General features: G+C 37.0%; 1 protein-coding gene across 4 annotated transcripts in view; it reads left to right on the top strand.

Annotated features, from left to right (window-relative positions):
- nek8 (NIMA related kinase 8) overlaps nucleotides 1-14,901 on the top strand; it is a 73,531-nt gene that overhangs the window by 27,063 nt on the left and 31,567 nt on the right. For all 4 annotated transcript variants that reach the window (XR_010000063.1, XR_010000062.1, XM_062959013.1 and 1 more), the window contains exons 8-14: nucleotides 2,513-2,663; nucleotides 7,926-8,002; nucleotides 8,094-8,211; nucleotides 8,332-8,482; nucleotides 9,236-9,387; nucleotides 12,747-12,905; nucleotides 12,990-13,148. Coding sequence is in view for 2 of the 4 variants with exons in the window: in XM_062959013.1 (XP_062815083.1) it covers nucleotides 2,513-2,663; nucleotides 7,926-8,002; nucleotides 8,094-8,211; nucleotides 8,332-8,482; nucleotides 9,236-9,387; nucleotides 12,747-12,905; nucleotides 12,990-13,148 (967 nt within the window). In the remaining 2 variants the exon portion in view is untranslated. The remainder of the gene's footprint in view (nucleotides 1-2,512; nucleotides 2,664-7,925; nucleotides 8,003-8,093; nucleotides 8,212-8,331; nucleotides 8,483-9,235; nucleotides 9,388-12,746; nucleotides 12,906-12,989; nucleotides 13,149-14,901) is intronic.

Below are 14,901 nucleotides of genomic sequence, written 5' to 3'. Positions count from 1 at the left end.
TTGATTGTGTCTACCTTTATGGCAGATAAGGTTCTGCTGGATGGTCTTTTGGGTCATCTTCCAAAACTATGATTCTATGTTGTCATTATATTATTATTATAATATCTGGATGGCCATCTGTCAGGAGGGTTTTGATTGTGTCTGCCTTTAAGGCAGATGTGGTTCGGCTGGATGGTCTTATGGGTCATCTTCCAAATCTATTATTCTATGTTGTTGTTATATTATTATTATTATATTTGGATGGCCCTCTTTCAGGAGTGCTTGGATTGTGTCTGCCTTTATGGTAGATGAGGTTTGGCTGGATGGTCTTATGGGTCATCTTCCAAATCTATTATTCTATGTTGTTATATTATTATTATTATTATTATTATTATTATTATTATTATTATTATATATGGATAACCATTAATATTATATTATTATAATATCTGGATGGCCCTCTGTGTGGAGGGCTTTGATTGTGTCTGCCTTTATGGCAGATGAGGTTCGGCTGGATGGTCTTCTGGGTCATCTTCCAAATCTATGATTCCATGTTGTCATTATATTATTATTATTACCGTATATACTCGAGTATAAGCCGACCCGAATACAAATCCTTATTTTCATCTTCTTCAATGTAAATGTGCTTATGTATCTATTAATAATAATAGAGTGAAATAATACATGGAATAATAATAATAAATGCAGTAAAATAATAAATGTAATAACAGAGTAAAATAATAAATGTATTAATAATAATAAAAATAGAGTAAAATAAATGTAAAAGTAACAACAATAATAGAGTAAAATAATAAATGTAATAATAATAATTGATAGAGTAAAATAATAAATGTAACAATGCCAATAATAATAGAGAAAAATAATAAATATACAGTAGAGTCTCACTTATCCAAGCTAAACGGGCTGGCAGAAGCTTGGATAAGAGAATATCTTGGATAATAAGGAGAGATTAAGGAAAAGCCTATTAAACATCAAATTAGGTTATGATTTTACAAATTAAGCACCAAAACGTCATGTTTTACAGCAAATTTGACAGAAAAAGCAGTTCAATCCGCAGTAATGTTATGTTGTAATTACTGTATTTATGAATTTAGTACCAAAATATCATGGTATGTTGAAAACATTGACTGCAAAAATGGCTTGGATAATCGAGAAACTTGGATAAGTGAGACTCTACTGTACCATATATAATTGAGTATAAGCCGACCTGAATATAAGCCCACCAGGACCCTCACCCGAGTATAAGCCGAGGAGGTTTTTTTAGGGCTGAAAAACTAGGCTTATACTCAGGTATATGCAGTATTATTATTATTATTATTATTATTGACACAACGACGTTGTATGACACAGCAAACAAGATAGACATGCTGGATTTCGTTTCACAAAACCACAAGTCGAACACTTCCCAAGTGTCTAGGACTGTGTGATGTATTTTCAGATGATGCGTGCAGATCCCAGTAAGGTGGCCTTTTGCAGTTGGCAGATCGTAATTTTGTCAATGTCTATTGTTTCCAAATGCCGGCTGAGATCTTTTAACACGGCACCCAGTGTGCCCATCACCACCGGGACCACCTGCACTGGTTTCTGCCAGAGTCTTTGAAGTTCCATCTTGAGGTCCTGATAGCGGCTGAGTTTTTCCTGTTGTTTTTCTTCAATGCGACTGTCACCTGGGATGGCAACATCAATGATCCAAACCTTGATCTTTTCCACAACTGTGATGTCTGGTGTGTTGTGTTCCAGAACTTTGTCAGTCTGGATTCGGAAGTCCCACAGTATCTTTGCGTGTTCATTTTCCACAACCTTTGCAGGTTTGTGATCCCACCAGTTCTTTGCTGCTGGGAGGTGATACTTGAGGCATAGGTTCCAATGAATCATTTTGGCCACATAGTTGTGCCTCTGTTTGTAGTCTGTCTGTGCAATTTTCTTACAGCAGCTGAGGATATGATCAATGGTTTCATCGGTTTCCTTGCACAGTCTGCACTTTGGGTCATCAGCTGATTTTTCGATCTTGGCCTTGATTGCATTTGTCCTGATGGCTTGGTCCTGGGCTGCAAGGATCAGGCCTTCTGTCTCCTTCTTCAGGGTCCCATTCGTGAGCCAGAGCCATGTCAGTATTATTATTATTATTATTATTATTATTATTATTATTATTATTATTATTATTATTGTAATATCTGGATTGCTATCTGTCAGGAGGGCTTTGAGGGTTCCTTTATGGCAGAAGGGGGTTAGACTGGATGTCCCTTGGGGTCCCTTCCAAATCTATGCTATTATTGCTATTATAGAATACTAGATTTGGAAGGGACCCCAAGGGCCATCCAGTCTAACCCCCTTCTGCCATAAAGGAAGCCCTCCTGACAGATGACCATCCAGACATAATAATAATAATAATAATAATAATAATAATAATAATAATAATAATAATAATAAACAAATTCCAGAATGTATATCTCATTTGCTGTGTTATACTATGACTTTGTGTCAATAATAATAATTATTATTATTTTTCCAGCCGCCCCCCGGTGGCTTGACAGGCGGGCCCTCCCTCCCCGGGGCCACCGAACAACTGCAGCCCCAGTTTGTGAGCCGCTTTCTGGAGGGTCAGTCCGGAGTCACCATCAAGCATGTCGCCTGCGGGGACCTCTTCACCACCTGCCTCACAGGTACGATTTCACAGGCCACAGATATTGATCTAGGGGTCTTAGTGGGTGGCCCTCTGTCTGGAGGGATCGAATGGTGTCTTCCTGCCTGGCAGAAGCACTGGATGGCCTTTGCGGGTGTCTTTTCTATATAAATCCTGTGCAAAACCCTGAGGCCAAAGTGCTAGTTGGACGCTAGGGGTCAATGTTGGCCTGAATTAGAGACCTTTGTTGCCATAGTTTTTGGAGGAAGAGACAGGTGAGAAGTTAATCATATGTAAACCCACAAAAATACAATAAAGCCAAGTCGTAAAATGTTTTATTAAGATCTCTAAACATTGCTGGCGGGATCCTCGGCTTGCTCTAGGAGGAAGCTCAACATAATTATAATATAACTAGCTGTGCCCGGCCACGCGTTGCTGTGGCGTTGTCTGATGGTGTTGGTGAGAAATTGTTGAGGTAGTGGTGGTATTGAATGTCTGTTGTATGGTTGTCTTTATGTTGAGTATGCTTTTGGTTGTTTGTGTCCTGTGAAAGTGGTGAGGGTAGAGGGGGTCTCTGTCCCTTTGTAGTATTGTATAGTATTTATATGTTGTCCATGTGTTGTGAATGCTTGGATTGTGTCCTGCTGCATAGTAGAAAGGGTTGGGCTGGATGGCCCTTAGGGGTCTCTCCAAACTCTTGGATTCTATGCCTCTATTATTATTATTATTATCATCATCATTATCATCATCATCATCATCATTATGTAGAGGCTGGATGGCCATCTGTCAGGAGTGCTTAGATTGTGTCCTCCTGCATGGTAGAAGGAAGTTGATCTGGATGATCCTTAGGGGTCACTCCAAACTTTAGGATTGTATGATGATATTATTATTATTATTATTATTATTATTATTATTATTATTAGTATTAGTATTGAGAGGCTGGGTGGCCATCTGTTGGGAGTGCTTGGCTTGTGTCCTGCATGGCAGAATTGGGTTGGGCTGGATGGTCTTTAGGGTTGTTTCCTAACTGTCTGATGCTATGATTCGATGTGTATTATTATTGTGCAGATATTGGATGGCCATCTGTCAGGAGTGATTGGATTGTGCCCTCCTGCATGATATAAGGAAGTTGAACTGGATGACCCTTAGGGGTATCTGCTAACCTTAGGGTGGAACTTAGCCTTGTAACTGGCAGCAATTGGATAAAAACAATTATTCCTCTCTCTCTAATTAGGACTTTATTTTTCTTTTCTTTTTGTTGTATCAACCTTGAGGCGTGGATGATGGGTTGTGTTGTCAAATTTCGAGGTTGGGAGGCCTGTAGTTTTGTTGTTTTGTCCGCTGCCCTGATGCCATCACTCTTTTATATATATAGATATTACTGTATATACTCGAGTATAAGCTTAGTTTTTCAGCCCTTTTTTAAGGACTAAAAAAGACCCCCTCGGCTTATACTCGGGTGAGGATCCTGATTGGCTTATATTTGGGTCAGCTTATATTCGAGAATATTTGGTACATTTATTATTTTTCTCTAATATTATTGGTATTATTACATTTATTATTTTATTCTATTATTGCTACATTTATTATTGTACTCTATTATTGTTGCTATTATTACATTTATTTTACTCAATTTTTATTATTATTATTATTATTAATACATTTATTATTTCACTCTGATATTATTGTTATTACATTTATTATTCTACTCTATTTATTATTACATGTATTATTTTACTCTATTATTATTAAAAGGATACATAAGCACATTTACATTGAAAAAGATGAGAATAATGATTGGATCAGAGTTGGACAGTCTTCTCTTAAATTAGAGCTTGATGTAAATATTCCAAAGCATTTAACCTACTGGTGCCTCAATTAATGTAATTTTTTGGTATCTATTTTTATTTCTGAAATTTCCCACCCTCGGCTTATACTGGAGTCAATGATTTCCCAGGGTTTTTTTGTGGTAAAATTAGGTGCCTCGGCTTATATTCGGGTTGGCTTATATTCGAGTATATACGGTTTATTATAATAATATATATGAGTGCAATATATATAATATAATAATTATAATAATAGTGTCATATAATATAGTATGTAATATAATAATAACATATAATAGTGTAGTATAATAATACAATTATACCGGTGTAATGTAATATATATTATAATATAATATATAATAATATAGTATAATAATATAATTAGATGAGTGTAATATATATAATATAACAATTATAATAGTATAGTATGATAGTATTATTATGTGAGTGTAATATAATAATATACTAGTATAGTATAATAATATAATTATATAAGTAATAATATAACAATGATATAATAGTATACTATTTTAATTGCAATAATATATAAAGTAATAGAATCATTTAATAGTAATAATAATAATTTTATTTTTGTACCCTGCCACCATCTCCCCAGAGGGACTCGGGGTGGCTCACAGATATAAAACAAGCATACAGTGATATCAAATACAAAAACACACAAATAAATTTAAAAGGCATAAAATATGATCATGATAAAACACAGCAATAAAATCATAAAATGAGCTGGGCAAAGTGCACTGAGTGAAACTTGTAAACATGAAGGAAGTTAAGGTGCTATAAGGTCATGGGAAGAACCTTAAACTGGGGTGAACTCTGTGGCTATGTCAAGGAGTTATAATTATATTATAACATGTCATCATTTAATAATAATACAGTAGAGTCTCACTAATCCAAGCTAAATGGGCCGGCAGAAGCTTGGATAAGCGAATATCTTGGATAATAAGGAGGGATTAAGGAAAAGCCCATTAAACATCAAATTAGGTTATGATTTTACAAATTAAGCACCAAAACATCATGTCATACAACAAATTTGACAGAAAAAGTAGTTCAATACGCAGTAATGTTATGTTGTAATTACTGTCTTTACGATTTTAGCACCAAAATATCATGATATATTGAAAACATTGACTACAAAAATGGCTTGGATAATCCAGAAGCTTGGATAAGCGAGGCTTGGATAAGTGAGACTCTACTGTATATATGTATATAAAATTAGCATAGCGTGTTGCTATGGCACATGAGACAAGATGTATAATAATATAATAATAATATAGTATAATAATATAATTAGATGAGCGTAATATATATAATATAACAATTATAATAGTATAGTATAATAGTATTATTATGTGAGTGTAATCTATATATGTAAAAGAGTGATGGCATCACGGCGACCCACAAAACAACAAAACTACAGGCCCCCCAACCTCGAAATTTGACAACACAACCCATCATCCACGCCTCTAGGTTGATACAACAAAAAGTAAAGAAAAATAAAGTCCTAATTAGAGAGAGAGAGAGGAATAATTGCTTTTATCCAATTCTTGCCAGTTAGAAGGCTAAGCTCCTCCCATTTGGTCTCCTAGCAACCCAATAAAAAATAATAAAAAACACTAAAAATTAATACAATAAAATACTATAATAACAGAAAATAACTAAAAATAATACAAGAAAATAATAAAATATAATAAGTAAAAATATAACTTACAATAAAAATTAATAAAAAAATGCAAATAACGTCAAATAAAAATTACACAACAATTTTTAACCAATACCACCACCACTTTGCCACAGCAACGCGTGGCCGGGCACAGCTAGTATAATAATATAATAGTATAGCATAATAGTATAACAATGATATAATAGTATAATATTTTAATTACAATAATATATAATGTAATACAATCATTTAATTATATTATGATATGTCATCATTTAATAATAATATATATTTATATTATCTATCTATATATATAAAAGAGTGATGGCATCAGGGCAGCGGACAAAACAACAAAACTACAGGCCCTCCAACCTCGAAATTTGACAACACAACCCATCATCCACGCCTCTAGGTTGATACAACAAAAAGTAAAGAAAAATAAAGTCCTAATTAGAGAGAGAGGAATAATTGCTTTTATCCAATTCTTGCCAGTTAGAAGGCTAAGCTCCTCCCATTTGGTCTCCTAGCAACCCAATAAAAATAATAAAAAACACTAAAAATTAATACAATAAAATACTATAATAACAGAAAATAACTAAAAATAATACAAGAAAATAATAAACTATAACTTACAATAAAAATTAATAAAAAATGCAAATACAGTAGAGTCTCACTTATCCAACATAAACGGGCCGGCAGAATGTTGGATAAGCGAATATGTTGGATAATAAGGAGAGGTTAAGGAGAAGCCCATTAAACATCAAATTAGGTTATGATTTTACAAATTAAGCGCCCAAACATCATGTTATACAACAAATCTGGAAGAAAAGGTAGTTCAATACTCAGTAATGCTACGTAGTAATTACTGTATTTACGAATTTCGTACCAAAATATCATGATATATTGAAAACATTGACTACAAAAATGCGTTGGATAATCCAGAACGTTGGATAAGCGAGTGTTGGATAAGTGAGACTCTACTGTAACGTCAAATAAAAATTACACAACAATTTTTAACCAATACCACCACCACTTTGCCACAGCAACGCGTGGCCGGGCACAGCTAGTATAATAATATAATAGTATAGCATAATAGTATAACAATGATATAATAGTATAATATTTTAATTACAATAATATATAATGTAATACAATCATTTAATTATATTATGATATGTCATCATTTAATAATAATATATATTTATATTATCTATATATATAAAAGAGTGATGGCATCAGGGCAGCGGACAAAACAACAAAACTACAGGCCCTCCAACCTCGAAATTTGACAACACAACCCATCATCCACGCCTCTAGGTTGATACAACAAAAAGAAAAGAAAAATAAAGTCCTAATTAGAGAGAGAGGAATAATTGCTTTTATCCAATTGCTGCCAGTTAGAAGGCTAAGCTCCTCCAACTTGGTCTCCTAGCAACCCAATAAAAAATAATAAAAAACACTAAAAAATTAATACAATAAAATACCATAATAACAAAAATAACTAAAAATTATACAAGAAAATAATAAAATATAATAAATAAAAAGATAACTTACAATAAAATTAATAAAAAAATACAAATAACGTCAAATAAAAATTACACAACAATTTTTAACCAATACCACCACCACTTTGCCACAGCAACGCGTGGCCGGGCACAGCTAGTAATAATATATTTGTATGATATTTATACCCTGCTTTCTGGCCAACACTAAAAACCATAACAATGTGTGAATTAAAACCTAACGCAGATCAACATTTTGTTATTATTATTGTTTTCCCAATTTTCCTTTGCAGACAGAGGGATTGTCTTGACCTTTGGCAGCGGCAGCAGCGGCTGTTTGGGCCACGAGACGTTGGTGGACGTCAGCCAGGTGCGTGGAATCGCCTCCTCGGGGCCAATAATGGGTGTCGGAGTCCATCCTATTTCAAGTTATTGTGACCGGAAGTATTTCCCCTTTGCAGCCCAAGATCGTGGAGGCCCTGCTGGGCTACGAGATCACGCAGGTGGCTAGCGGAGCTTCGCACGTCCTGGCCGTCTCCACCGAAGGGGAAGTCTTCTCCTGGGGCCGAGGGGATAATGGTGAGCGCGGAGGGTGAGCGGATTCAGGCAGAGCAGCCCTCTCTTCCTCCTCTCATCCTTCCTTCCTTCCTTCCTTCCTTCCTTCCTTCCTTCCTTCCTTCCTTCCTTCCTTCCTTCCAGGCCGCCTCGGTTTGGGGACGCAGGACTCGCACAGCTCCCCGCAGCAGGTGACCGTCCCTGTCGACCACGAGCCACAAAGGGTCCTCTGCGGCATCGATGCCTCCATGATCCTGACAGCCAAGAACCAGATCCTGGCCTGTGGGAGCAACAGGTAGGCTTTGTTATTAGTATTATTGTTGTTGTTGTTGTTATTAGTTTCTGAGCCAGGTAGGGGGTGATGGGTCTCAAAGAGTAGTTTTGTCATTATTATTATTATTATTATTATTTCTGAGCCAGGTAGGGGGTGATGAGTCTCAAATAGTAGCTTTGTCATTATTATTATTATTATTATTATTATTATTATTATTATTATTATTATTATTATTATTTCTGAGCCAGGTAGGGGGTGATGAGTCTCAAATAGTAGCTTTGTCATTATTATTATTATTATTATTATTATTATTATTATTATTATTATTATTATTTCTGAGCCAGGTAGGGGGTGATGGGTCCAAATAGTAGCTTTGTCATTATTATTATTATTATTATTATTATTATTATTATTATTATTATTTCTGAGCCAGGTAGGGGGTGATGAGTCTCAAATAGTAGCTTTGTTGTTGTTGTTGTTAGTTTCTGAGCCAGGTAGGGGGAGATGGGTCTCAAACAGTAGCTTCGTTGTTATTATTATTGTTGTTGTTGTTATTAGTTTCTGAGCCAGGCAGCGGGTGGTGGGTTTCAAATAGTAGCTTTATTATTGTTGTTGTTGTTGTTGTTAGTTTTTGAGCCAGGTAGGGAGTGATGGGTCTCAAACAGTAGCTTTGCTATTGTTGTTGTTGTTATTAGTTTCTGAGCTTCCTATCCGTCTCCTTTGCCCTACCTGACTGTCCTGCCGCCCTATCGACTGGTTCCCTCTCCCTGGCAGGTATAACAAGCTGGGCCTGGACCAAGGGGAGTCCCAGCCCACGGATTGGGTGGAGGAGGCCCTGCTCTTCAGCCCCGCTCGGTCGGCCCCCTTGAACGAAGAGGCCATCCTCTGGGCCGACATTGGGACGTCCCACTCGGCAGTGGTCACCGGTGAGTGTCCACACAGGGCTCTCCAGCTTGGAGGGTGGCATGGTTGGCAGAAGGGCACCCAAAGCAAGAGACTGGACATTCTTACCTTGTTATTGCTATCAACATGAAGTGTACGTGTAAGGGAATTTATAACGCTGCCACCAATTTGTAAGGACTATGAATGACTAAGGTTCTTTTAGGTACGGGGAATCTTTTGATCCCACCGCTGCCACCAATTCTTATTCACTTTAGATGGTAACGCAACTTGGTTTATAATATACTAGCTTTGCCCGGCCACGCGTTGCTGTGGCTTATGCTTTCAGAGTGTTGATCTTTATTTACTGTCCTGATTTTAGAGATTATATTGTTCTGTATTATTATATAACAGTAATTATTACATATTATATTTATAATCTTATATTATCAGTTTAGAACTGGATTATATGAGGGCCCCTTCTTCATAGCTGTATAAAATGCACACTGAAGTGGATTATATGGCAGTGTGGAGTCCAGATAATCCAAAGCAGATAATATAAGATTATAAATGGGTTATATAGCTGTGTGGAAGGGCCTTGAGTCTACACTGCCATATAATCCAGTGCAAATTAGATCATCTGTGGAAGAGGCCGAGGCCTAAATCTGCCTGTCCCCTGGGCTGAGTTGGTTGCTAGGAGACCAAGTGGGCAGAGATTAGTCCTCTAACTGGCAGCAATTGGATAAAAACAATTATTCCTTTCCCTCTAATTAGGACTTTATTTTTCTTTTCTTTTTGTTGTATCAACCTAGAGGCGTGGATGATGGGTTGTGTTGTCAAATTTCAAGGTTGAAGGGCAACAAGTTTTGTTGTTTTGTTGGTCGCCATGATGCCATCACTCATTTATATATATAGATGCGACATAGGCTTAGATCAGGGGTCCCCAAACTAAGGCCCGGGGGCCGGATGCGGCCCTCCAAGGTCATTGACCTGGCCCCCGCCCTCAGTTTTAGACTTAGGCTTGCCCAATTCTGAAATGACTTGAAGGCACACAACAACAACAATCCTTATTAACTTGACTATCTCTTTGGACAGAAGCAGGCCCTCACTTCCCAATGAAATCCTGATAGGTTTACAGTATGTTGGTTAAAATTGTTTTTATTTTTAAATATTATATTGTTCTTTCATTTACTAGTATTCTGCTATGGTAATAATATGATATATTGTGTATACAGTAGAGTCTCACTTATCCAACATAAACGGGCCGGCAGAACGTTGGATAAGCGAATATGTTGGATAATAAGGAGGCATTAAGGAGAAGCCTATTAAACATCAAATTAAGTTATGATTTTACAAATTAAGCATCAAAACATCATGTTAGACAACAAATTTGTCAGAAAAAGTAGTTCAGTACACAGTAATGCTATATAGTAATTACTGTATTTATGAATTTAGCACCAAAATATCACGATATATTGAAAGCATTGACTACAAAAATGCATTGGATAATCCAGAACGTTGGATAAGCGAGTGTTGGATAAGTGAGACTCTACTGTACATATAATATTGATAATAATATTATAATGTAATACAATATAATATTTATTTATTTATTACAGTATTTCTACCCCGCCCTTCTCACTCAATAGGGGACTCAGGGTGGCTAATAATAATAATACAATATAATAATATTGTATAATATAATAATATTAATTATATATTATATATTAAATGTATAGTATAGTACCAGATAGTAATATATAATGCTAATATTGTGCTATGCTAATAATATAATATATTGTATGTACATACAACTTGTAAGCCACTCTGAGTCCCCTTCGGGGTGAGAGAGGGTGGGGTATAAATGTAGTAAATAAATAAATAAGTGAATAAATGTTGTTGGGGTTTTGTTTGTTTTTGTTTTTTTGTTTTTTTGCATTACAAATAAGACATGTGCAGTGTGCATAGGGATTTGTTCTTTTCTTTTTTTTTCAAATGATAATTTGGCCCTTCAGCAATCTGAAGGACCATGAACCGGCCCTCTACTTAAAAAGTTTGAGGACCCCTGGCTTAGATGTTGGAGGAACAATAACAAGTTTATTCAGGCACAGAGCTTAGTGGCTACAATATTGTTTCTCACTTAGAGGCACTTTTATTAACAGTTACAGTACTAGAATGAGGTACGACAAACTCCCTAAAGCAGGGGTCCTCAAACTTTTTAAGCCGAGGGCCGGTCCACAATCCTTCAGACTGTTGAGGGGCCGGATTATCATTTGGAAAAAAAATACAAACAAATTCCGATGCACACTGCACATGTCTTATTTGTAGTGCAAAAACAACAACAACATCAAGGACAATGAAAGAACAATACAATATTTAAAAATAAAAACAATTTTAACCCAACATACATTTATCAGGATTTCAATGGGAAGTGTGCTCCTGCTTCTGGCCAGTGAGATAGTCAAGTTAATTAGGATTGTTGTTGTTGTTGTTGTTGTGTGCCTTCAAGTCATTTCAGACTTTGGGCGAGCCTAAGTCTAAAATGTATTTATTTATTATTTATTTACTGCATTTATTTACTACATTTGTATCACACCTTTCTCACCCCAAAGGGGACTCAGAGTGGCTTACAAATTATATGTACATACAATATATTATATTATTAGCATAGCACAATATTAGCATTATATATTACTGTATTTAACTATACCACTATACTGTAATATTATTAGTAATATTATATGTAATATAGAATATATAATTAATATTATTATATGGTATTATTATTAGTGTTATATTGTATTACATTATAATATTATCAATATTATATGTATATACAATATATTATATTATAAAACTGAGGGCAGGGGCCAGGTAAATGACCTCGGAGGGCCGCATCCGGCCCCCGGGCCTTAGTTTGGGGACCCCTGCCCTAAAGTGTCGTTTCTTTTACTTAAAGTAGTTAGAACTTCTTCCTCTGCTACTTTTAAACCGCAGTCACCCTGTGATATACGATCACAGATTCTCTGTTCCTTACCAGGACACAGACTACATTAAATAAGTCACCAAACTTATTTTAAACTGACTCAAAAATGAACAATTGAGTCTCCTTGATTCCCTCAACCTAGGATCAATCTTCCCTGTGCCTCATCAGAGCACAGACTGAATCCTTTTTTTAAACTCTGCACTTTTTCAACAAAACGGCAGTTGGCTCCACCTACTTCTCCATGGCAACCAGCTTCTGAGTGCTGAGATGCAATAACTGTAATACTTACTTTTTTAAAACACAAACACACAATTAAACATAGCATCTGTAAACCAAAAATTCATACGTTATTATTAGAGGGTCATCAATGTTATTATAAGGACATCATCACCATGGAATATATTACGTTTCCTTCCGCAGCCTCAGGCCAGTGTTTCACCCTCGGTAGCAACCAGCACGGCCAGCTCGGCCCCATCTCTTGCCGCTCCAGCCGGTCACCCTACCTGGTGGAGGGCCTCCAAGGGGTCAGAGTGGCCATGGTGGGCTGCGGAGACGCCTTCACCGTCGTGGTGGGAGCAGGTGAGGCTGCGATGATGTCCCCGTTCCATGCTATCGCTTCCGCTTGCTCCGTTTGTCAATTCGTGACTCCCTTCTCCTTCCCAGACGGCGAGGTTTACACTTGGGGCAAAAGCGCTCGTGGCCGCCTGGGCCGGAAGGACGAGGACACCCGCAGCCCTCGGCTTGTGCATCTCGGGGAGACGCATCCCATCCATGTGGCCTCCGTCTCCTGCTGCCACGGGACCACCTTGTTGGCGGTGAAACGTGAGTGGGACACTGTGTGTTTTCGGGGCGGTTGGGAGACACCTTGCATGCCCCGTCCAGCACAATTGAACCAGACAAAACAAATGGCCTCTTCTCTGGCAACAACATAGCATTAATAATAATAATAATTATTATTATTATCATTATCATTATTGTTATTAATAATAATAAGTTTATTGCACTACTCTCCTTATTATATTATGCTATTATACATTGTTATTATTGTATTGTATGACACAGCAAACAAGATAGACATGCTGGATTTCATATCACAAAATCACAAGTCCAACACTTCCCGAGTGTCTAGGACTGTGTGATGTATTTTTGGATGATGCGCGCAGATCCTAGTAGGGTGGCCTTTTGCAGCTGGCAGATTGTAATTTTGTTATTATGCTGGCTGAGATCTTTTGGCACGGCACCCAGTGTGCCCATCACCACCGGGACCACCTGCACTGGTCTCTGCCAGAGTCTTTGCAGTTCAATCTTGAGGTCCTGATCGCGGCTGAGTTTTTCCTGTTGTTTTTCGTCAATGCGACTGTCACCTGGGATGGCGACATCAATGATCCAAACCTTTTTCTTTTCCACAACCGTGATGTCTGGTGTGTTGTGTTCCAGAACTTTGTCAGTCTGGATTCGGAAGTCCCACAGTATCTTTGCGTGCTCATTTTCCAATACTTTTGCAGGTTTGTGATCCCACCAGTTCTTTGCTGCTGGCAGGTGGTACTTGAGGCATACGTTCCAATGAATCATTTGGGCCACATAGTTGTGCCTCTGTTTGTAGTCTGTCTCTGTGATTTTCTTACAGCAGCTGAGGTTTCGTTGGTTGCCTTGCACAGTCTGCATTTTGGGTCATCAGCTGATTTTTCGATCTTGGCCTTAATTGCATTTGTTCTGGTGGCTTGCTCCTGGGCTGTATATATTATATTATATATATGTATATGTGTGTGTGTGTGTGTGTGTGTGTGTGTGTGTATATATATATATATATATATATATATATATATATATATATATATATATATATGGAGCCTCCGGTGGCTCAGTGTGTAAAAGTGCTGAGCTGCTGAACTTGCGGACCAAAAGGTCCCAGGTTCAAATTCGGGGAGTGGAATTAGCGCCCGCTGTTAGCTCCAGCTTCTGCGAACCTAGCAGTTCAAAAACATGCAAATGTGAGTAGATCAATAGGTACCGCTCCAGCGGGAAGGTAACAGCGCTCCATGCAGTCATGCCAATGGCCACATGACCTTGGAGGTGTCTATGGACAACGCCGGCTCTTCGGCTTAGAAATGGAGATGAGTACCAACCCCCAGAGTCAGACACGGCTGGACTTAATGTCAGGGGAAATCTTTACCTTTACCATTATTATTATACTCTTATATATACAGTAGAATCTCACTTATCCAACATCCGCTTATCCAACGTTCAGGATTATCCAATGCATTTTTGTAGTCAATGTTTTCAATATATCGTGATATTTTGGTGCTAAATTCGTAAATACAGTAATTACTACATAGCACTACTGCGTATTGAACTACTTTTTCTGTCAAATTTGTTGTATAACATGATGTTTTGGTGCTTAATTTGTAAAATCCTAACCTAATTTGATGTTTAACAGGCTTTTCCTTAATCTCTCCTTATTATCCAACATATTTTCTTATCCAATGTTCTGCCGGCCTGTTTAGCTTGGATAAGTGAGACTCTACTGTACATGTAATAATAAATAGGGTAAAATAATAAATGCAATAATAATAAT

Source organism: Anolis carolinensis, unplaced genomic scaffold (assembly GCF_035594765.1).
Source record: "Anolis carolinensis isolate JA03-04 unplaced genomic scaffold, rAnoCar3.1.pri scaffold_7, whole genome shotgun sequence".
Lineage (NCBI taxonomy): Eukaryota > Metazoa > Chordata > Lepidosauria > Squamata > Dactyloidae > Anolis > Anolis carolinensis.
This window is presented reverse-complemented; position numbering and strand designations above follow the sequence as displayed.